We start from the raw sequence: 24,745 nt of genomic DNA, 5'->3' as shown, positions 1-24,745 counted from the left end.
GGCGGGTGCCCGCCATGAGGCCGCGTGGGGCGCGGACAATGGGGCCGGCGCGGCGCGAGCGCGGCCGTTACTCGCCCGTGCGAGCGCGGCCGGGCCGGGCCGGGCCGGTTCGGTTCTTCCCGCCTCCGCGCTGGGAAGCGCGAGCAAGTTAATACCCGGGGAAGCGCCGCTTTTCCCCGTGCTCCGGAGTTGCTCTGAATTCGTGCAGGGGGGCTGCTGGCGGCTGCGGGGTTTGGCCTTGGTTTCGTTTTTGGTTTTTTGGCAAGAGGTGCTTATTTCCAGAAATTTCAAGGGGTTTTTGAACGATTGGAGATGCTAATTTTATCGCAGCATTGTTTCTTTAATGATATGAGGAAACTGGTTGGTCCTGCTTTTAGCGCTGGGTGTTTTGTACTCTGAGTTATGCTGTACGGTCCAGCCTACTTCATTTAAATAAATTTGCAAATGCCGTATTTTCGAGATGAGCAAGTAGCTGAAGCACTCTGGGTAACAAGTCCTGCTTGAACCTGCAGAAATAAGGCAATTTAGGCTAGGCTTAGTGTGCGAAAGCTGTGAAACCCACGCTTTTGATGCTTTCGTGCGTAAGGGTCCTTTCTGTATTTGCAAAGTTGATCCCTTTTTACCTGAGGAAGGGGTTGCCTCGCATAAACTGAAGTTTCAGTTTAAATGGCTTCTTAATAGCCCTAATCAGCTAAGAGATCGTTTTTCTCACTGTTCAGCTAAATTGGAAGTTTTTGTTGCCTTTATCGCACATCGAAGAGGTCAAATGGCTTGTTACTGCTTTTCATGTGTTTTTATTGTGTTTCACATGTTAAGCATTTCAGGAGACACATGAATTTTGTGGAGGAGTTCAAACAAATTTGTCCTCCTTGTGCTCGGTGTAAGATGGGTATTAAACAAATACATCGGGGGATGAGTAAGAAAATTTGTGAAAGAGTGTGAAAGATCTTTAGCTGTAACTTTTTATGTTGAGTTCTTTATCTTTTGACTGGCAAATGAGATGTTTATGTTAAGGTTCTCGTATTTTCACGTGCGTACATACCTGCTAGCGTTTTGTGAGGTGACACGCCCCCACGAGCAGCCCATGTTTTGCTTCCCTTTGTTTCATATTGTTTCTTTGTTCTGAACTGAATTTAGCTGAATTGTCAGTTGGCTCAACTAAACAGATGTTTAATAATGACTTTGTAGGCATCTCATTCGTTTCTTCCTTTCACCCTTTCAAGAACTATTTTGTAAAGTTCTGTCTTGTCCTGGTTGAGCAGTGAAAGATTGTCCCATTGTTTTTGGTAATAAGAACAGGAGAAGGTGAAATTAAATGTGGGAGATGATGGGGAAAGAGTTAACTTGAGAAAAAAAAAAAAAGGAGAGAAGGACAAAAAAAAAAATCATGGCCCGAAAGGGTAGTTGAAGGCAGTGTGCCAAGGAGTGGGCTGGAAAAAGGATGAGGAAGGACTGTCAAAAAACAAACCCTGAAACTTGTTTTTCTATTATCAGTGGTACTGTTGGTGGCAAGAAGAATTACTTGATTTAGTAAACAAAATAGGGGAAAAAATACAGCTTCTCTAACATGCTGCCCTGCTTCCAGGTCAAAACTGTAATTCAAGCTCCTTATATAGAGTTGTTCACTTGGTGCAGAGTGATGAGGTATTGGGGTCATTTGGAAAAAGGAAAAAACTGGAAACAGCTGTTGCTTCAGGACCAGAGGTAGTTCTTTCACAGTGCTTTCCAGAGGGAACTCCAGGAGGGCTTTGGCTCAGCACCCTGGAAGTGGCATGCTGAGCTCCTGGACCACAGCTGGCTCTCTTGTTTATGTTCATGTGATGCTACAATGATGGAGATAAATTGGATTATGGAGAGCTAGTTCTGTTCCTCCTTTTGTGGGAGGGATCACTGATCCATGACCCAGTTAATTTTACAGTAATTAATAGAAATGTGGCTATACCAAAGAAATAGAAGATGGATGTGCTATCCAATGTGGATAGATAGTAATTTGTCACCAGCTTATTTGCCTTTACATGGGTATCTTCTGTTGTTCAGAAAATAAGTTATTTCTAAATCTTTTTCCCTTCAGGAATCATTCGATGATGCATCACCAGGAAAACAAAAAGAAATCCAGGAAGCAGATCCTACATATGAAGAGAAAATGGTATGTAACTTTTGGAAATGCATACAGCTATCTAGTACTTACACAGTTGGTTAAAATTTAGTGTTTGGCTCTTTTGAAACTTATTAACTGGATTTATAGGCCTTTGTCTAGTCCTTCAAAAACATTTAAGTAATTTGAAACCAAAAAAGTCAAAGAAAAAGAAATCTCTTTTCCTTTTTAGCGTTTTGTTCTCTGTTCCTCTCTTGCTTCTCCATTTCTATTGCAGCGATATGTTGGTATAACTGTGAATGTGTTTTGCTGGTTCTAGTAAGTACAGTCCTAGCAGTTTTGCAGCACTCTAGATTTAGGAAGAATGGGATAATGGGAAGTGTTCAGACATCTTCAGAGAAAAAACATAATAAGAATTGTGCTGTTGCTTTTGGAGTTGTCTGTAAAATAGTCCATCCTGGAGATAAGGAGGCTTATGAAGAGTTGAATATTCACTTTCTCGGTCAGAAATTGAAAGATCATCTGGGAGAGGGTCTATCCTAACTGGCTACAGCCTTACTTTCTTAACATACGGAATCAGTTGAAGTCTTGGGCCTTTTTGTATCACTGTCAAATACAGGAAAATAACTCAGAACTTGTCTTTGAACTGCAGGAATAGTAGTCCTTTACAGGAAAAATGTATGTTTTTTTACTGGGAGGGACAAGGGAGAAATAAAAAGTTTAGTATAAGGCTTTAAATAGATTCTGCAAATTCTTACATTAATTCTCAAGTGAAATATACTTTAGTAGGAAGATTTCAAAATAGGCAGGTTCTTTTAAACAGTATAGTTTRCAGGTCTAAGTAAATAAAAGCGGAAGCTCTTAAACTTAGTGCTTTCAAAATTCACAAGAAGCTGAGAAAGGTTTGCTGTTTGGGACAAGTGTTGATTGTAAGCCTTGTCCACCTTTTCTACACTTTTACTTTATTTAGAGTGAAAGGGATTTTGTTAGCTTTTTTGAAATTTAATTCATTCTTTGTGACACTCTGGTTAGATTCCTCAAGTTTGAAGATGGGTAATTTTGTGCTTCACTGGTTGGACAGGAGACAACTTGCTGTTTTTCCTTATTTGTAGTTGTTAGGATATCTTGAATTTAGGGGACAGAGTCATCCACTTCTCACCATCTCGTCACATTTTCTGTTCCTTCCTATTTTCTCTCCTTCCAGTTTGTAATTCCGGTGTCTGTGACTGTATGCAGAATTTCTTCAGAGGAAGGTGAAACTGATTCTTGTCAGTTTGTTGCTACCTACATTTCTTCTTATTGCCACTGAAAGTTACTTAGTCTTCTCTTTCCAATTTCTTTCCTGGCAAACTGTGAAGAAAGCAAACTTGCAGTCATCTCCTCTAGTCTCTAGACAAGCAGAGCTATGAGAAAGATTGTTTTTTGCTATCTAAAAGATGTAGCTAGCGTTTGTTAATCTCTTAAAGGAATATCCTTAAACACAGTACAAATGGGCTGTTGTGTGTGTGTGCAGTGCCGAAACTTACAGAAGGTTTGTAACTAAAATTTTAGAACCAGAAAACTTCTGTAATGCAGTTTATATCTCTTATGCTTCTATTTTGCACAGCCAGTGAAACAAGTACTTAAAAATAAGGATCAGCAATTTGAATAATAAAGTAAGACCTTACCTAGTTTCTTCCTCAGAAACTGTTATAAAGTAAATTAAAAAAATCTGAAGGATAGATAGGAACTGTAGTTCAGTGGATGTGGATTTTGTAGCTGTGACAACCAAGCTTAAACCATAATTGGAGTCTGGCTCATCTGTGGTGTGTACAGGATTTCCTTGTGTATATAAAGCACCTGGCTTTCTCTTTCTTGCTCTCCTTCTTCTCACTCCACTGTCTTTCTGCCTTCTACATAGAGCAGGATCTGCTTACTTAAAGGAGGAGAATATTGACTGAGTTGCCATTGGTCTTGCAGCAGTCTAGAATATATGTTCCTTTTTACTGAGAAAGCTGACTTCCTGTTAACTATGCAGGTTGCTAAATACCAGGTTATGTTGTGGCAGCTGGCAGAATGTCAGAGTGGTTGCTGTTAAACTTGGAGCTGTTTTCTGTCTCAATTGTCTCTTCTAAAGTCTCCATAAACTCAGGATGGTTGAAGTGGCCATGGGAAGATGTGTTGATTCCAAGTGGAACCTGTCTTAAAGGAACTGAACCTTTTAGATATTAATATTGTCTCCTATAATCTTTTTTGCACAGCAGAAACAGCGTCTCATATCAAAGGGTGCAGTCTGACAAGTTAGGCTGAGCATATCTAATAGCTCTGGTGCTGAAATAGGTGCTCTGGCTTCTAGCTATGGGCTCTTCTGCTCTCTCTCTTCTCCTGCCTCCCCTTTATGCTAGCTCTTTGGCTTATCTGACACCTCAGTGAGGTGGTTTATCTCACTAAGCAAGCAGGGGATGCAAGCAAGCAGGAAACTAATGCAGTAGAAGAGAAAATAGGTGTTGCCAAGTTGGTGAGATGAATGAGTTCATTGAAGAATCATGTGCATACTGGGTGGGGAGTAAATTTCTGGGAGTGGGGCCATCATTTTTGGTGGGAGAAGACTTTTAAATTAACTCTGCTGCCTTGTCCAGTGACACCTGTACAGTCTTTGTGCTAAAGCCAGATTTCAGTCTTAGGCAGGTCTGGCTTGCAACTTTGATTTTATTGTGTGGTAAAGGTTAGCTTTCAGTGAGTGGAAGAACATTGAACATGTCAGCAGTGGTTGCATTGTTGATGCAGTTGTCTTGCTCTTTTGTTATTGTAGCTATGCATTTGAAGAAATATGAACCTAAATTGTTTGAAAGCATTTGCTAGTTTTTTACAAACTGAATGCATATTGCAGTGTCTCGCACTTGTTCCACTCGATTTTCTTTGTCAACAGCAAACAGACAGAGCAAACAGATTTGAGTATCTGTTGAAGCAGACTGAGCTGTTTGCTCATTTCATTCAGCCTGCTGCTCAGAAAACTCCAACTTCACCTTTGAAAATGAAACCAGGACGTCCACGAATAAAGAAGGACGAGAAACAGAATTTACTGTCAGTTGGCGAGTAAGTGATGATATGTAGGCCGGTTTGTACTGTAATTATGGGTTTTATTGTACTTTAGGAACGTAAGTTAAGCTTGCTAGCATTTTGTTCTATTTTGCTGTGTGTATTACACTGTATATATTTTTTTCTTTTTAACTTCCCACCTATAAGTTGAGGGTTGTTTAAGAATTCTAAGAGTTCTAATAATTTGGTGTTGGTGGTGAAGTACTGTCCTGGTTAGAAGTATTCCAGCATGAAGAAGAGCGGGGGCAGAAAAGTAGAGCCTTCATGGCTATAAGTCGCAAGACTTTGTGGAGAGCATCAGTGTAGTGTGTCTTACAGGCAGCTTGAAAATCAGAAATAGAGAAATTTGGATTGCCTTCATTGCAGCTGGTATGACTACAGTATCTCTCTAGCTTTTGGCAGATGTTCTGGAGCTCTGGAAGTACAGTGTCTTAATCTGTCTTGCAGCTAAACACTCTAGTATTTGAGGCTGCTAATAATCTCAGCTGGAATGTAATAGTCAGTTTATTGTTAAGAAGCTAGTGGCTCTTAAAAATTAGAAAGCAGCATTTTAGTGAAGCAGTTCATTTGAAAAAACTTGCAAGAAGCTCCTTTGGGTGTTTGTGGTCTGTATCACAATGCTATTAGATTTGATTTTGGAACAGTTTAGTGTCTTTTCAGGTTAGCCAGAAACTTACTTTTTTTTTTTTTTTTTTAAAGCTACCGGCATCGTAGAACAGAACAGGAAGAAGATGAGGAGCTGTTAACAGAAAGCTCCAAGGCAACTAATGTATGCACTCGATTTGAAGAGTCTCCATCATGTATGTCTCCTCTTTTCTTTTTTTCCCCTGAAAGTTCCTTTCCTTTAAACCTGTGTAGTTTAAAATTGAGTTTATTTGCACCCTTTCATGGGAGATGAGTTGATTTGGGGGGGGAAAGGGAAAAGGAAGATAACCAGCGGCAACCTAGTTGGACAAAATACATTGGCAAGGGGCTGCTTGTTTTCAGGCTAGGAAGATGGTGTAGTGAGTCTTGTCCTTTAGAAACCTAGTTGACGTACCTTAGTTGCTAGGAAAAAGCTAGCTGCAGCTCTTTCCTAGTTCAGCTGTATCTGGATTCAAAACTGTTTTTAAGTTGGCTATCTTACAATTTTTCCATATGTAGCCTATCTTCTGGTACAATTTAAAGTACACAACAGCTTTTAATCTATTTAATAGGGAATTTAATATCCTATTATTTTAATATTCTAGTATGTTCTGATTTGGGGGAGTTTATAAAATAAGAATTTCCACATATCTTGGGGTCTTGCACAAACCCATGCTGTTGAAGCAGTGTTAGCTCTTGCTTCTCATGCTTATAAAAACAAAATTTACATGTTACTGTCTTTGATCTCTTCTTTGTCCTTTGGAATTTGCTACCTGAAATTTATTGCTTGATGCTGTTCTGTAGCTTAAATAATCGGTCTCAATTAGTAGTCAAGGGATGGTAAAATTCTTTGGTAAGTCTTTTACAAATTTTTTAGTCTATTCTTTCATGTCTTTCAGATGTTAAATGGGGAAAGCTGCGTGATTATCAGGTCCGAGGACTGAACTGGCTCATCTCTTTGTATGAAAATGGCATCAATGGAATCCTAGCAGATGAAATGGTATGCCTGAGCCCATGCTTCTGTTGTGAGAATGCGAACACAAGTGATGCAGTACAATTTTAGTTCAGCTAAGTATTCTTTTTAATAGTACAAAATGCAGTATATAATTTGCCATATTTTATTTTTCTAGTATGTTTTAAATCAATAATGTTAAAACAGCATACGTCACATTTTTCTGTTAATTTAAATAAGCTGTGTAGGCAGCTTAAGAAGTAGGCATATGAAAACAGATTCTCTCAACCTTTAGGAAAATACAATTCTGGGATAAAAATGTTGTTCTGCAGGATGATACATCCTTTTTTTCTTTTTCTTTAAGTTGCAGTTATTTTGTTATGATATTCTGAAGCTCCCCTTTGTGAAGAGGGCATCATGTGTGAAAAGAGCAACAGATGTGGGAAAACTTCCTATTGTGGTTAGGGTGAAATGCAGATGGCGGGATAGAAGTGTCCTGTATGGATTGATGTTCTCAGCAGCAAGAAGTGCAACAGTGGGAAATTTTCTGGGAAAAACGATGTTAAAATAGATGTAGCTAGAGAGCCATGTTAAAAGGTCTTTTATACCATGGCCATGGCCATTTCAGTCAGCGCTGGCCATAGCCTCTTTTGCTTCTGTTTTTATTCTTTTTCCCTGAAAGATGAGGGGTGAAGAAAAATTGTAGTAGTTTGAGAGGCAGATATATTTTTTTTCCTCTGTAAAGTGATTTTAGCTGCATCTGATTTTTATAAGAAGCTGATACGGAAGAACAAAGATCTGATTATATTTCAGTATATTCTGTTTCTCATACCTTACTGGCATTTGCTTTTCTGTGCCATAAAATGTCTTCAAGCTAAATTAGAGACAACTGATTTTAAGTTGTTGTTTATTTAACATGTTTAATTTAGTTTGAGTTTAATTCAGTTTAGCATAGTTCAAGGATTTTCTTCAGCATACATACTTATGCATACAGGATTTTTTTTGCTGAATACAGCTGTAAATGGAGCAGGCTTATTTTAACTAAGTAGTTTGGGAAATTTTATAAATAATTGGATTTGTTGTATTCCAGAATGCATCTTGTGTTGAGGAATTTAAATATTACTATTAAATATTTGTGGATTTATTTTTAAATGTTCATGGTCTTGTTCAACGCTTTTTGCACAGCCTGTAAACAATTTTTCTACATCTTACACCAGGTGAAATGTGCTCATTTTGAAAACAGAATTGAATTCTGGAAGCTAAAATAACTTTCAGTTAGGGTCTTTTTTGAATCCTGCTTATTTGAGTCATAATCCTTCTGAAATTTTGAAATGATATAAATGATCCAGTTTATGCTTGTCTTCCTCAGTTTTGTTGTAATAAAATTATATGCAGAAGATACAAAATCTTTAATATTTCTGCTGAATAATGAATAGAGCACTTTTAAAAAGTGCTTCTAAAGTAGCTCAATGGTTGCTTTCCTATTTCACATATGCAGCTCTTTACATTAGCTCGTGTTTGCCTTTTTTCTCACAAGAACTGAAATCATGGTGGCTTATAAAAGTCTTCTTACAGGATTCTTAAATTATTTGCTTTACTTCAAGTTTAAGAGAATGCATACTTAGTTTTTAATGTTTTATTGGTCTCTAAATAAATAATCTGAATACACCCTATTTGACAAAGAACAATTTTACAACGTAAAGTTTTCTTGCCCTTCTGAAAATGTGTCTTATTTGAAGTTCTAGGCAAAGTTCTAGGCAAAGTTCTAACTTTATGATCACAGGTTTGAAAATGTTAGTCTCTCCTTTTTTTTTTTTCTTTTTTTTTTTAACATGAGAGGCAGTATGAGTTTCTTCTAGTTAAAGTTTTGATGCCTTCTGTGAGTAGCACTGTCTTTAGTATATCTTAGTTTCATTTGTTCAGGCTGCTCTGTTTTTTGTCAAATTCTCAGAGATCACAGGTGTTTCCTCAGAAATTTCTTTTGACATGTTAATCTCTCCCACAGGGTCTTGGGAAGACACTGCAAACAATTTCGCTTCTTGGGTATATGAAACACTACAGAAATATTCCTGGTCCTCACATGGTGTTAGTTCCTAAATCCACTCTACATAACTGGATGAATGAATTTAAGAGATGGGTACCTACACTTCGAGCAGTTTGTTTGATTGGTGACAAAGACCAGAGAGTAAGTTTTGACGTGGTTATTTTTCCTGTGTTCATACCTGATCAGTCCAGCACGCGATCTTGCTGTCCCTATCTTCCATTCACAGGGAAGGACATTACTTGGATTTGTAGTGGTTAAACATTTAAGACCTACCAGTGCTACCTACTTCAAATATAACAAGCTCAGAATTCATATGTATCTTGTCCAGCTGTTGCCTCATCACTTTACAGTTGTAATGTCTAGGGGGTTTGGGATGGAAAAAGTGGTGCTCAGATGGATCTTATTCTGCTTGAATTTTGTCAATTATAAGAGAAAATATTTTTCAAGCACATACAGACTTTTGTTTGAATCATTCTCTCTTTTTTTAGCACATCAAAGGAAACTTCTGTTTTAAAAAATACTGCGTTGGAATATGGTGGTGCATCTATAGAATTGTCAGCTGGAGTTAATTCATTTATTTGTGGAAGGAGTAGGGTTTTCTTATTCTAAGGGCACCTAGCTTTATTTTCAGAGTTTCTTGGGTTGGAAGTTATGTAACAAAAACATTGATGAAGATTTTAAATAATTTTGGAAATCGTTGATCCAGATCTGATATCCTGCGATAATCTTAGTGCACCTTTTCAGAATCCAAAAGTTCTTATTCTTTCTTCAGTATATTTCTTGCTGATATGAGTTAAGCTCTTAACATATATACTTCTCTGTAATTTGGATTCTTACCAGTTACTGGATCCTCTTTTAATCCCTGGTTGTCAACATTCTAGAAAATGTTTAATTGACTAAGTGAAGCTGTGTTTGGGATTATTTTTCATATTCAAAAACTACAATGCTCTAAACTGGAACTCAAATTGAAATTTTTGAGGGCTTTTTCTGAAGTTTTTGATCTTATAGTTCAGCTATTCAAAAACTCGCGTGTATAGTCATCTGCAGTTTACAAAACCAGAATTTAGAGCTGAAATCCCTTCTCTGCTCTGCCGCAAGGGTTTTAGCAGCTTCGGCACTGACAAAGTTCTGAAGTCTTAGAATAGTCATATGTTATATCAAGTCTATAATTAATCTTATCTTTATTTTCAAAATTAGCAGCAACGTTGTTTTAAAATTTTGACATCACTAATGTGTTCTTTTTGTCTTAGTTTTGACAAATCCTCAATAACGAACAACTGTCGTTTTGCCGTCTAGGCTGCCTTTGTCCGAGATGTGTTGCTGCCAGGAGAATGGGATGTCTGCGTAACATCATATGAAATGCTAATCAAAGAGAAATCAGTATTCAAAAAGTTTAACTGGAGATATCTAGTTATAGATGAAGCCCACAGGATTAAAAATGAAAAATCAAAGGTAATTTATGCTTTCACTGACATATATTTGTGTGGGTCGTTAGGCAGGTGTGTGGGGAATCAGGTAACATTGTTATATCTGCTTGTCTCATTCTCCTTCAGTTATCAGAAATTGTGAGGGAATTCAAGACTACAAATCGGTTGCTGTTGACTGGAACTCCACTTCAGAACAACTTACACGAACTCTGGGCACTTCTTAACTTTCTTTTGCCAGATGTGTTTAACTCATCTGAAGTAAGTCATAATTTCTGCTAATCAAACTAAGTGAACTTTGATGGTTTTCCAGAATTTGAAAATAGACCTGAATATATATAGTTCTGAGAATTATGCTTTGCGTATCAGGTTGCTGTCACCTTGTTACTATCATTAATCAGATCTCTTCTTGATGTCTTGGTAGGTAAGATAAAGGATTTCAGAGAAATGCAAAAGTATCAGTTTCTGATAATGACAGACTGACAGTCAGTAAATGTTTGTAATGTTGTCGAGTGTAGTAGGTAAGCTCATTTTCTCTGCATGGTCATTTTTGAATTGTAAGCTTAGCGGATGTGAGAGGTATTACCAGTCACAATGTGAAGGTGATCTCTGCTGCCTTTCAAAATAGGATTAAACACTGTGATGGCTAAAACAACTAACTTGGTTCTTTTATATAAGTTGCTTTATTGTTTATTCAAGACTGGTTTCCTGGGAGATATTATTTAATCAGCAATAGACTTCCCTAAGCTGTAGAACCCGTGTATCTGCTGAGAAGTGCATCACAGTAATGAATCAGGAAGATACTTATTTCTGTGCCTGTTTTCAAGCATGTGCTTAACTGTTTTGATGAATTGGGATTTGAGAGTGTAAAATCTGTGGGAAGGGAACTCTTGTGATATATTCTGCCAAAATTTTACCTTTTCCTTTTTATTTTTCATCAAATGCTGTACTGGTATGCAGCTTCCAACAGGAATTTGTCTAATGGACTGATAGTCAATGAATCCTATTTTTTTTCAAGAGAAAAGGATAGGCTTGGGTTTTTTTTTTTTGTTTTGCTGTTTTGTTTTGTTTTGTTAAGGTATAATCTTTTAAAGGTAGCACCATAGATTTTCCATAAGGATGACTGCTAAAAAACCAAACAAACCCAAACCAGAAAAACTTAAAAGTTATGAAACATTATGTTTATTCCGAAGATAATTTGTCTGGCTTTTTGTTTTGTTTTGTCTTTCCCTCATCACTGGTTTGACTGTGGTGTTCCAGAACTTGCACTCTGAAGCCATAGTCCTGCTTCCCAGAAACTAAGCATGACAATGAACGTAATTTAGCCAACTTAAACTCCTAAACTGGGGTCTGGCTGTGGACATTTTTCTGCACCATTGTAATTTTGTTTGCTCAGGTGCTGATGTGTTTAAAGTGTTAAAATTTCTGATGTGAAAAATATGGTACTGCAAGCTAATCTAACTCTGGGTACAGCTGAATTTCTACTGGTTTTGTGCATCTTTTCATGTAGACCAGCACTTCTTTATAGAATACTGAATGTGTAAACCTGCACTGGATAGGAACAAAATAGTAATAAGCAACAGGAATCTTGCTCTAAGAATAATTAGGAATAAGTAAATAAAACTAAGGATGACATCAAGGAGAACAAACAGGTGATCTATTTGAAAGGCTTTGAAAGCTTCACCTAAAGAAGTATGATTATCAATAATATATTAGTGTGGGTAATTTTAAGAATTAAGGAAACTAGGTCATGAAATTTGGTAACAGTTCTGACAGGTGACAAGCATGTATTATTTAAATTTCCACTAACTAATAGTGGCCACAGACTCTTATTCCATATTTTTCTAAGGAGCAACTAGCACCTCTTTTTTGTATTCTTAATATCTTTTGAAGAGGGGGGTTAGATGGATTAATGTCTGTGAGCCCTAAGCTGTTGGTTTTACTCTAGAAAGAGAATAGAGGCATGCTGTTCTATAGCAAAAGCAGCTTAAATCTTAAAAAAGCATGATGGTAAATTGTTTTTTTCTGGAAGGTTCATGGTAGGCTGAAATAGATAAAGAGATACTGCTGAACTGCATGTTGAAAGCAAAGTGRGGTAGACCAGAAAGGGTGATCTGTGCCTTTACTTACTAAGTGTGTAACAGAATCACTGAGTTATTCCTACTCATCATTGCAGTGATATTGCAATGTACCTTGAAAGGGAACTTCATACATATGAATTACTTTGTTGATACAGGACTTTGATTCGTGGTTTGATACAAACAACTGTCTAGGGGATCAAAAGTTGGTGGAACGTCTCCATATGGTAAGTGTTTCTGCTTGGTGTGTAAATGTTATGTTTATCTAAGTTAGTTTCAAAGTAATTTGTCTGATACTATTTCAAAAACTATAGTAAGTTTTCAGAATAGGTTGGAGAAGCTCATAAGATTCATTTCTTGAAAAGGAAATGTCTTTTGGGGAGAGGGAGGGTCAATAGTTTGGGTTTTTAAGGTTCTCAAATGCTTACATTAAAAATAATGCTATGAAGAAACCTTGGAGATTTCAGTGAAGCAGAAAAAAAAAAAAGGCCTAATCTTTGAGTCTTCCAAAGACACCTCATGTTTTTTCCCTTGTATAATAATCTGTGTATACTGACTGCTTTTTCAGATGTTCTGGATCAGGTGATAGCTTTGGAGTTTGAGCATCTAGAAGAGAGAATATCTGCACTGCTTCTGTCTATTGACATCTTTAATATTTCAGTTTCCAAAATACATTTAATGATGCAATTTCTTTCAGGTGCTACGACCATTCCTTTTACGTCGCATTAAAGCTGATGTAGAGAAAAGCTTGCCTCCAAAGAAGGAAGTTAAAATTTATGTGGGTCTCAGCAAAATGCAACGAGAATGGTAATTCATATATTTGACTGTGCTGTGCTTAAAGCTCAGAAGGAACGTGCTGCTTGAGACTTGGTTTTTGTGTAGAACTTAATTTAATTCCTTCTGACATGCTAAATTCCTCCCAACTCATGAGGTATATCCTTGTAACACTTTTATCATGACAAAACTATACATCAGTGAGAATTAGCTTATGAAATGAGAGGGGATACACTTTTGACCATGCTTTATTATTTAAGGGAAGGACAACTTTGTTATACAGTTACAGAGAGTTTTTTCTTTGATATAGGTATACACGAATCTTAATGAAGGATATAGATATATTGAATTCTGCTGGGAAGCTGGACAAAATGAGACTGTTGAATATCCTTATGCAACTGCGAAAATGTTGCAATCATCCATATCTCTTTGATGGAGCAGAACCTGGTCCACCTTACACAACAGATATGCATTTGGTCACCAACAGTGGCAAAATGGTAGTATTGGACAAATTACTACCAAAGTTGAAAGAACAAGGTATACTTCACTTTTTCTTTTGAGACTTGTTTAGTTTAATGATTAAACATCAAAACTAGGAGTATGTAAAGGGAAGCAGAAGCTTTGTGATATTCTGTCTTGTAGTTAAATCCCTCACGTAGGTCGAAGTAGTTGTGTGTATTTGCATAAGTTATTTTACATTTACATTTTTGAATGTTCTTGACAGATAAGTAAATTGACTTTAAGAACAACTTTATTTCTAGATATGCTAATTCCAGCACAAATGCTTAAAAACTTTGCTCTTTATACTCTTTGATATTTTTATATTTGGAAGAGAAATTTCTTCTCCTGTGCCACTTTTTTCCCAAGAAATTTTCCCAGTTTTCCCAAGAAAATTTCCTTTGCACAATAAGTATAAATTATATTTAAAGAATATGGAAATGCCTATATATGAAATATTGGGTATTCATTACAGTACTTGGTAGCAGCATCTGCAGCCCTGCATTATAGATGTGATTCTGTTATTCATAGAAACATTTGAAGTTACAAGTTCTTTCGCATTCTAATGCTTGGTCAATAAAAATACCACAGTTTTTCTACATTTGTTGTTCTATGTATGTATTCCTGAAAAGTTATCAGCATTATGTTATTTAAATTAGTCCTTTTATTTATAACTGCTCTTGTTGAGCAATGCAACTGCCCTCCCTCCTTTTTTGATTAGGCAAATTCATAGAGTTCGGTAAGTCTTAAGTTTTGGTGAAAACATAAAAGCTTTTTACCCCCAAAAGGTTCAAGAGTCTTAATCTTCAGTCAGATGACCAGAGTCTTAGACATCTTGGAAGATTATTGTATGTGGCGAAATTATGAATATTGTAGGCTGGATGGACAAACGCCTCATGATGAGAGACAGGTATTTAAAATTTTAAGTATTTAAGTAAAAATAGTATTCATAAAAGGTTTGGTTCAACTGACATGTTCTTTTTATTTATATAGGCTTCTATTAATGCATATAATGAACCTGGTAGCTCAAAGTTTGTGTTCATGTTGAGTACACGGGCTGGAGGTCTTGGAATCAATTTGGCTACTGCTGATGTTGTAATTCTGTATGATTCAGACTGGAATCCACAAGTAGATCTTCAGGCTATGGTAAGAATTCAGATGGAAACATTGTCCTTTTTTTCTTTGCTTTCTCACACAGCTTTCCTGTAAATGTATGTGTGACATAATGTAGTATTTCCACACTGAGTTGATACTGTTCCTGTTTTAGTGCAGGAGTAGTATTTGTAAGACTGATTTTTCAGGTCTGGTGCAGCTTTCACTTTGAGGAACACTTAGTCACATGTGGGCTATAAAATGGTTTCAGCAGGGGGAAATGCTGTGGTATATGCTATAGTACTGTTAGCAGCGTTTAATTAAAGTAACCTTTTTTTTGTTTTTTAAAACAAACCCTAGCACAATATGTATTTATCCCAAAAGTATAAAGCTTTACTTCTTTGTGGAGGTGAATGCATGTACACTGTCTTCACTGACACTTGGAAAAGAGACAAAATCTGGACTAAACTTCTCAGAAACTGCTTTTAAGGTGGTGATAAGTGAATGAGCTCCTTTTAGCAGTCATCATTATTTTTTTTGCAGTAGATTTGCATGCATCTCTGACCCTGGAACATGTCAAGAACACTACTGACCACATAAGAAAGTGTCATTTTAAAACTGCCAGTATTTATTGGCATCTGAGGCCTTTCAGTGACAAATCTTGCAAATTTCTTTTTTAATCATTTCAGTTAAGCTGCAGGTTCTCAAGTATTCTGGCTAAAATTGATTCAAAAGAATGATGGAACCAGGGACTGGAAGCTAAAGCCAGATAGTTCCAGTTACCACTAAACGTGTATGTTCAGAATACTAATTCTCACAGTGGTTAATCATTTTCCACTTAGATGAGGTGATGCATGGTACGTTTCTTGCAATATTTGTAGCAAGACTGAAGGATTTTGAGAATGATAGCTTTTGGTCAGTAGAGAGATAATTGCTTAAATACTTCTATTTTACAGGAGGTCAGATAAGGCCAGAAGCACCCAGTCTTCTCCCCATGTGATACCTGAGTTAAGAAAAAAATCACCACCACCCACTATTTTTAGGTTTAACATCTAGAGCGATACTCATTGTTAATGTTATTTGGGGAAAAAAAAAACTTGAAAAGCAAATAAGAACGGGCTGTCTTGGGTAGTCATGTTAACTAGACTTCTGTAAAGACTTAGCTAGCTTATGCTATTCTGTTTCACACATCGGTGTGTTGAACCTGACAAAAATTGAAGACTAATTATTTGTATGTGCTGGAAAGCAAGCATTAATTTTTGTGTTATGTGGTTTTTGCCTAGGATCGAGCACACAGAATTGGCCAAACCAAAACTGTCAGAGTGTTCAGATTTATCACAGACAATACAGTGGAAGAAAGAATAGTGGAACGTGCAGAAATGAAGCTCCGGCTGGATTCCATAGTCATTCAGCAAGGCAAGCAGATGAAGGCAGTTTTTCTGTTTGTATATATAATGTGTTTCTTTTCTTTTTTCACAACTTGTAAACTATGGAGAAATCATCTAGTTAAGAGTTAATGGGAATTTTGCTTTTGCCCCAGTGATATTCTGTAGATAGATTGCAAAGTCCTGATCCACCTGGAAATTTATTTTTCAAAAAGGATAGGTTTCTTTCATTAACTTTTTGATTACTTCTCTAGTGATACATATGTACAAGTGGGTCTAGTCATAACATTTTTTTAAGGAGTGCTCAACTTCAACTCTGAAATGGAGAAAGAAATGCCTTTTTTCTGTTTTTTAATAATAGATGGAGAGAAGTGATGACAATGTAACCCTCCTGGTTCATTTAGATGGAATCAGTAACTTTAAAATGTAATACTTTTCCAGAAATAGTGACATGTTAACAAGAATGTTTGGTCCTGAAGTTGTTGAAACATACCCTGTAACATAAAGCTCATATAGAAAGCCTCACATCCAAAATGCTGTTCATTGGACACAATTACTGTATAATTAAACAGGTGTATGCAATCCTTGGCTAGATTTTGCTGCCAATTTTTTTTTTTTTTGGTAGAAATGGTTCCTGTGCCTTCTGAGTAGGGTGAATTTCCTTTACCAACAGAAAAGGATATAGATTTAACTTGGAAATATCAGGGGAAGAGAAAAACTTATTTTGTTCCTTCAGCAATGTAAATTCTTTAGTAAGTTGCTCTCCAATGCTTTTATCTTCAGGAAGACTGGTGGATCAAAACCTGAATAAACTTGGGAAGGATGAAATGCTGCAAATGATCAGACATGGAGCAACGCATGTGTTTGCATCAAAGGAGAGTGAGATTACAGATGAAGATATTGATCACATTTTGGAAAGAGGTGCAAAGAAGGTGAGAGAAAGTTTAAAAAAGAAAAAACAAAAAGTAACATAGTATCTCCCTAGCCCATAACGTCAATGTAAGGTGGAGGACTGTGGGTTTTGCTGTTAAGGAGTTTCATATTGGACAAACACCTTTGTTTTTTTAATTGTTATAACAGCAATTTTATAATGCAGTACCTTTCAAAATTGTTACTGTTCCCCTCCCTCCCCCCCAGACTGCAGAAATGAATGAAAAACTCTCAAAGATGGGTGAAAGCTCACTCAGAAATTTCACAATGGATACAGAGTCCAGTGTGTATAATTTTGAAGGGGAAGACTACAGAGAAAAACAGAAGGTAACGTTTAAATTTGTTTTAGAGGAAAGAGCTGGTTTGTAAGATTGAACCATATTTTATTTAAAACATGTATTTGTTAAAGTACAGTGTAACATACAAAAATAGTTTGTAAGTTTAATTACAGCTTTTAAATATAAAGTAGCTATAGGCCTAATTTTTTATAAAACTCAGCTGGTATGAAGATTTTGTAAGACTTAGTCTTAATATTTCTTGGGGGATGGGGGGGTTGTTTTTTGTAGATGGCATTTACAGAGTGGATTGAACCACCTAAACGAGAAAGAAAAGCCAATTATGCTGTGGATGCATACTTCAGAGAGGCTCTTCGAGTCAGTGAGCCAAAGGCACCCAAGGTGAGTTGACTAATTAAGGTAAATCTTTCAAATATACATGAGAAATGGTTACAGCTGAAAGCAAGAAATTGCTGTTAATTCATAAAAAATACTCTATTCACTTTTATAAATGGGGGAGGCACTTGAGGAACTGAAATTCAGAAAGATCCAAAGGGCTTAAGATGAACTTCTGTGAGGTAAAATTAAGAGCAGAATGAAACTTTATTCAGGTAATGTAAGAACATAGGATGGTAGGACCAGGGTGTTTCTTATTTTGTTTTTACATTTTGTTTTTGCTTAAGCAGCAGCAGTGGAGGATTTTCCTTACCTATGGAGTTTCCTTATTGTTATTCCGACACCTGAACTTTGTTCAAGGGGATGCATGTGTGACTTTCTCTCCCCAGCCTCCTCGCTCTAAATGACCCTCTCTCCTTTACTTCTAAAGTAGGTCTTGATGGTTGTAGTTCAGTCGCTTGCCTGGTGTTCTAGTGTTGACTGTTTTAGTAAGGACAGTGCGGTTTTTGTAAAATTAAAGCTTTTGCCTCTCACAAATTGAACTCATTCATTTATTACAAGCAAGCAGATTCTGGACATGAAAGGGAGTCAACTGCAAACTTTATACATTTCAGGCACCACGGCCTCCAAAACAGCCAAATGTACAGGACTTTCAGTTCTTCCCTCCACGCCTGTTTGAACTATTGGAAAAAGAGATTCTTTACTACAGAAAAACAATTGGTTACAAGGTAATAGAAGAATTCACTCATTGTGCCAGTGCATTTTGTTGCAACATTTAATGGTAAGGGAGTATGTACTTGCCCTGTCTTGCACACTGATTTGAATGGAAAAAAAATTACGTTACTCTGAACAAATGATTAGGTTTTATTAATAGAGATGCTACAACTAGCATTTGTTTTATTTGTCAAATTTTACATAATCTAAAACCTTTCAGGTACCTCGTAATCCTGATCTACCAAATGCAGCCCAAACACAAAAGGAAGAGCAGCTTAAGATTGACGAGGCTGAACCTCTTAATGATGAGGAATTAGAGGAAAAAGAGAAGCTTCTAACCCAGGTATGGTCAGTCCTTTAGTGAAATTGAAATCATCTTCAGCTTGCTTTGTCTTTTACAATGTTACAGGAATATTCTTTAGTCATTGAGTCACAAATGCCGTGTTTAATGTGGTTGCAAATTTTGGTTCATACTGAGATTGAGAGAAATTTAGCATTAGGTTTGTCATGGGCCTAGATGCCTTTGCAGGACGCCCACCAAACTAGTGTGTGTAGATGCTACTGAATCTGATCTACATCCTGCATATTTTTAAGCCTAGTGAGTGAGGACTGTCCCACCTTCCAGAGTCTGGATTCCCAAGTTTGCACTGACTATAGACACTGACATCTTTTCTCAGTTGCGGGACCTTGCAGACTAGCTGCAGAGCTGATGTGCTACTTTCCACATTACTTAAAAGCGTAGCCTCTGCCAATTGATCACACTCTGTAACAACCTGAATATGGCAGAGTCGGTTTTCCCAAATAGTGACTGCAAATGAATAATATGTCCATGTCTTGAAGAGGATATAAACTGAATAGGTACATGTTTAAATGTACATGCTACCTAACTTATTTAAATTAGGTTGATTTCTGTAACTCCTTGCTAGGATATTCTGTTTTCAATTTTTTTTTTTTTTTTTTGTGGAGGATTATAGGGTGAGGTCTCTTGTTTGAATAGTAATGCACAGGAACCGTTCCCTATTAAGAACAGTACAGTCAAATAAATTGTTGCCAATATGAAATTAACCTATTTTGGCAGCTGGTAACTTCAGCGCTGCTATTCCATTTTCTAGTGACTAGCATCACAAGATACCTTTAGACCTTCTGAGGGAGACTGACCAGGAAAAATGCAGAAGGCTGATAGTACCTGCCAGGTACTTGGTGGTCCTCTCTGACTGGGGCAGGGGAGGAAAAAAAAAATTGAGAGCACTTGCTTCTCTTGAGGTTTTGGGTTTTTTTTTTCCTCCTTTTTAAAAAAAAAAAGAGCCTATGTTCTTTTTCAGAGAATACTGGTAGGAGGGGGTTAATTCATGAAATAAAGACTGTTAACTGAAAGTAGTAGTTAGTTAGCTAACTAGTGGAGCAGAGTAGGGACCCAGTGCTAATCATTATGCAATATTTAGAGGGAGAGACTCCAGTGACTGTAGTATAAAAGCAGGGGTTTTTTTCCTACTAGTATTAAACTGCAGAAAAAAGAGAGGTTTAATATTGTTGGAATGATGGAAATGTTAGACACAAACACTTTAAAGAAATTTATTGAAACAAATTTGGAGGAAGACAAATCGTGAACTTCTGTGCAATGTTTGCTTTTAATTGCTGTAAAGGGATTCACTAACTGGAATAAGAGAGATTTTAACCAGTTCATCAAAGCTAATGAGAAGTGGGGCCGTGATGATATTGAAAATATAGCACGAGAAGTAGAAGGAAAAACCCCCGAGGAAGTCATTGAATACTCAGGTAATGTTCTTTTTAAGTGGTCAACTCTGCAAATCTGTATGTAATGCCATCTTTCCTAGTTTGAAATGCCTGTGCACATGCTACACATGTTATTTTTGAGACTTTCTTATATGGTGCTTTAAGACATTCATGGTGGGATTGTACTGATGGATTTGGGAGGTATGAGGAGGTATTATTATGGGAGGTATCTTTTAGCATGTTTAGCCCCTGCACAGTTACAGCTGTATTGAAATGTGCATATAAGCTAGTATTGGTCCACCTTTAGATATTCTAAATCCATTCTAATTAGACACAACTGTCTTCAATTATTTGTTAGTAATTTTTTTACAAAAGAAAATGCTGAGAAAAAAATGCTTAGTAGGTGGGGAGATTTCTCTTCCCATTAGCCAAACAGTAGTTTCCTTAAATCTTTACACCTTTACTATCCCTTTGTTAAAGAATGGGATGCTGCAAGTGAATAGAGTCAAAAGATATTTTGCAAATGAATATAGTCACCCTTGTTTTTTGCAGCCTAAGATCACTTGGCTACTTACCTCCAATGTCTTTGAGAGGTATCTTCCACTGCTGGGTGCAGCAGCTGCAAGGTCTTGGGGCCAAAATTTTAAGGGTATACAGCTGCTTACAGATGTGACCAACTCTTGAAAAACCTTGTATACACACCTAATAATTGTCTTTTAGACACTTGCTGTGGTCTTTGGCCACTTATAGTTACCCTCCCTGTTCCTCCTGTAATAAAGTATTGCTGTTATAGCAGTTTCCATTTTAAAAAGCTTTTTCTTTGAGAAGGAGATAAACTAACGAAAACTTTTCTGGCCTGTACCTCTGGGCTGCATCTGGCCTGATTTAAAAATGAGGACTTCTATATCGTAATCTATTCAAAATAGTTTTGGTAATACTGCAACACATGATTTCAGCAAGTGAAGATTCCTTAGTATATGAAGGCATGCCTATTTTGGTACAGCAGTAATTTCTGATAAAAGGAAGTAACATCTAACATTTTTAGGGTAAAAAAACCCTAATTTTTAATCTGTTCAATAAGAAACTAACCAGCAGCTCTTTTCTTAGCTGTGTTCTGGGAAAGATGCAATGAACTCCAAGATATAGAAAAGATCATGGCTCAGATAGAACGAGGAGAAGCCAGAATTCAGAGACGGATCAGCATAAAAAAAGCACTTGATACAAAGGTATTTGCTGTGTTTCTTGCTTTCTTTATTTCCCTGTGCCACTGAAGTGAGATCCAGTGTTACTAGTAAATACTCTTCATTAGGAGGGCAAGGTGAGCATGGTATTTGCCTCTCTAATGTATTCTTCCTCAGCAGTTTCCATTCTATACGATGGCTGTCCTTTGCGGTTTCTACTCTTGAATTTAACTGTAAACATCCAAGTTAAAAATTCCTATTTTGGCTAATAGATTAAGCCRTACGTAAAGATGAGCTGTTGTTTTTAATAGTTGTCTTTACCAGGGGTTGAACAGTTCATAGTGGCATATAACAAATTCCCAATAACTACATGGTTTTCAGAGAAGCAGAATTTGTTTTTTGTAACCCCCAGAACTGAAAATGATAAACTTGCAGTACTTTACCCAGCAAAGGAGTCTTTCTTTCTGATCTGTATGCTTAACCAGGTAGGGTTTGATAATGAATAGATTTGTAATAAATTAAGACAAAAATATCAGAATTTTTTCCCCACTTCAGGTTTGACTAGTTTTCCTCCTAAGGAGGCCAGAGGAAGAACAGAGTGTCTGGCTCGATTACCAAAATGCAGCTGAGCCATGAGCTACACAGTCTCATGCACCATGTTAATCCAGCTCTGATTTTGACCATTCCTGAGCTTTCAGTATGTTAAAGAGAAGCATTATTACCATTTGAAGGCCAGCAGATCTCAACTATTTTCAAATGTAGTGTCAGGATTCAAATCTGCAGTTATTCAGAATATTGATAAATTCGAATCTTGAACCTACTGTTCCTTAAACGTGGTGACCTAGCACCGGAGGTCTAATAAAGGTCTAATTATCTAACTCGATACTGTTCACCTGTCTGCCTTAATCTGGTGTATTGCTTTCATCTAAAACAGTTCCAGGCTAATTCTAAATTATGTCTTAGTTTTGTATCATCTTATTTGTTTTGTTTAGATTGGCAGATACAAAGCCCCTTTCCACCAGTTAAGAATATCATATGGTACTAATAAAGGGAAGAACTACACTGAAGAGGAGGATCGCTTTCTAATCTGTATGCTTCACAAGCTAGGATTTGATAAAGAAAATGTGTATGATGAATTAAGACAGTGTATCCGAAACTCTCCGCAGTTCAGATTTGACTGGTTTCTCAAGTCTAGAACTGCAATGGTATGTATTAATCTGTTTTGGTCTTTGTTCATGAATGCCTATGAGTTCTCCCCCCAGGCCAATGCGGTTATACAGCAGGTTTATTAAGTAGCTTTTGCCTATGTACACATGTGCATGTGTACAATACATTAAATTTATAGAGACTTTTCCACAAATGTAACAAATGACAAATACAGTAATCTACAAAGTCTTACAGGAGAAGAAATTTAAATTCCAAGGTACTGTTCTTCAAAACCAGCATCTGTTTTGAAAAGCAAGCATTTGCAATCAATCAAATCCATTCCTGTTAAGCCAGCCAGTAACTACCATGAAACATTTGTGGCATTCATTGGTATTTCACTCTGTCAAGTTTTTGCATGATGAAATACAAAAACTTATTATAGACATTTCTAGTGTTCTAATATGATGATTTTTACATTAAGCAGCTGCCTAATCTATTGAATGTGTTGTGCAATTTAGGAGCTGCAGAGAAGATGCAATACTTTAATTACCCTGATTGAAAGAGAAAACATGGAATTGGAAGAAAAGGAAAAGGCAGAAAAGAAGAAACGTGGACCAAAACCCTCATCGGTAAGATTTAAGAAGGCATTTCTGTGTTAAAGCTCATTTAAGACAAGCTGCTTTCCTAGTAATTGTCTAGGAAAAGCAATGCGTGAAGTTATTTGCAAAAGGAAAAAAAAAAAAGGAAGAAAAGAAAAGAAAAATCCTACAGGGCAGAGTTAGGAGCGGCTTGAGGTCTGCACTGTGAGTCAGCTAGTGCAGTTAGGGATGGAAAATGAGAAAGGAAAATGAGTTCAGGTTGTAAATTGTAGCTCACGTACTTTGGAACAGATAAGCATGTTATGTTTTTGATCACTAAGTTGGCAGGCTGTGTGACTTTACCATGATAAAATACACCTGAGGTTTACTTGACCTTTTGATTAAATTTTCCCCCTAAAGAAACTATTTCTCCCTGAAGTATTTTATGCAGGCTATGTGGACTGTTCATTCCRCTTTGAGAATGTTACTGTAGGTCTCTTGTTGCAAGTGTTCCCATGTTGTCTGCCATCACTTTCATGGTATGGGGGAAATGGTCATGAAATGAGCTGAGTCTGTAATTAGGAAAATGAGCACATAAGCTTGAGACTACTCTTTTTCCTGAATACATTTAATGTTTTCCTAAATATGTGGACCTGTTTTGTAAATGAAATAGCCTGTTCTACCCAGTTTCTTGCCTAGAGTAGTGGTTCTACCAAAACCACAGAATGACAACTTACTTTGCAGATGTGCATAAATCAGGAAAGTTACAGTAGTGGATTAATAAGTTTCTTACAACTGTTCACAGACTACTTAAACAGGTGTTTAGAAATACCATTCCATAAATAGGAAGCTTTATTACATCCTGACTTGCTTCTATACATTTTTTCTCTATGAAATCCTACTCTTCCAGAATGGGAAGAATACAGTAGAACTGTTATACTGATACTGAGTGGGATGTGCATATTTACCATATTACAGTATTTCCAATTTATCACATTTTAAACCGTCAGGGTACACCATCACCATCTGTTTTGACTTGAACCGCATTGCTTACCATCTTTTTTCTGCCACAGTAACTTACTTAAAACCTTACCTTACAGGCACAGAAGCGTAAAATGGATGGTACTCCTGATGGTCGTGGAAGAAAAAAGAAGCTAAAGCTGTGAATGCAGAATTTTTGTAATCACTAAATTTAAAAAGTAGTTCTTTAATTTACGGGTCTTCATAAGATGTACTGTATAATGCTCAACTATTATGTCATTAAAGGACATCGGGTTCATCTGTTTACTGAACTAGAAACATAGTACTTAATGTAGTTTCACTTTTTTAAATGCAACAGCTGTGCTGAATTTTTTTTACCATTAACACTTGAAGTAATAAATAGGCTTCATTTATTAATAAGGCTTCACTTGACTTTTTTTGTAAATGTTTCCACTTCTTTAGTCACCCCAAACCATTTTTACCTAAGTGAACACTGTTTTTCCATTATGATCAGTAGAATAATTTAAGTGTTTTTCTTGATATAAGTCACCCCCTCCCACTTCCCCACCCCCAATCAAACCCAATTTTTTGGAAATTCTGTGGCTTTGACTTTTACTTTACTGAACTTTATTTTACTGCACAAACATGCTGTGTCCTGAGGCATTACAGGAAAAGACAGGTATTTACCGCCTCAAGAACATCTGATCAACATGTTATTTGGAACAAAATGAAAACATCATTTTTCTGCTTACAACATGTGCTAGCA

At 36.7% G+C, this 24,745-nt stretch overlaps 1 protein-coding gene across 2 annotated transcripts in view; it reads left to right on the top strand.

The window, feature by feature from the left end:
• The window catches only part of SMARCA5 (SWI/SNF related, matrix associated, actin dependent regulator of chromatin, subfamily a, member 5), a 25,939-nt gene extending 1,543 nt beyond the window's left edge, over positions 1-24,396 (top strand). Inside the window, exons 2-24 of one of the 2 annotated variants that reach the window (XM_026087527.1) lie at positions 2,072-2,146; positions 5,004-5,170; positions 5,873-5,973; positions 6,697-6,797; positions 8,755-8,934; positions 10,090-10,245; positions 10,347-10,478; positions 12,454-12,522; positions 12,993-13,102; positions 13,380-13,606; positions 14,356-14,477; positions 14,561-14,713; positions 15,943-16,075; positions 16,828-16,976; positions 17,182-17,301; positions 17,541-17,651; positions 18,260-18,373; positions 18,580-18,702; positions 20,003-20,135; positions 21,201-21,319; positions 22,267-22,479; positions 22,939-23,049; positions 24,099-24,396. In XM_026087527.1, the coding sequence (XP_025943312.1) occupies positions 2,072-2,146; positions 5,004-5,170; positions 5,873-5,973; positions 6,697-6,797; positions 8,755-8,934; positions 10,090-10,245; positions 10,347-10,478; positions 12,454-12,522; positions 12,993-13,102; positions 13,380-13,606; positions 14,356-14,477; positions 14,561-14,713; positions 15,943-16,075; positions 16,828-16,976; positions 17,182-17,301; positions 17,541-17,651; positions 18,260-18,373; positions 18,580-18,702; positions 20,003-20,135; positions 21,201-21,319; positions 22,267-22,479; positions 22,939-23,049; positions 24,099-24,164 (2,985 nt within the window). In that variant the 3' untranslated portion in view covers positions 24,165-24,396. The other variant, XM_026087528.1, reaches the window with a different exon arrangement.
• The last annotated feature ends 349 nt before the right edge of the window (positions 24,397-24,745 follow it).

The sequence above is a fragment of the Apteryx rowi genome, unplaced genomic scaffold (assembly GCF_003343035.1).
Source record: "Apteryx rowi isolate R43461 unplaced genomic scaffold, aptRow1 scaffold_72, whole genome shotgun sequence".
NCBI lineage: Eukaryota > Metazoa > Chordata > Aves > Apterygiformes > Apterygidae > Apteryx > Apteryx rowi.
Note: the sequence above shows the minus strand (reverse complement) of the source record. Positions and strands in the feature narration are given on the sequence as shown.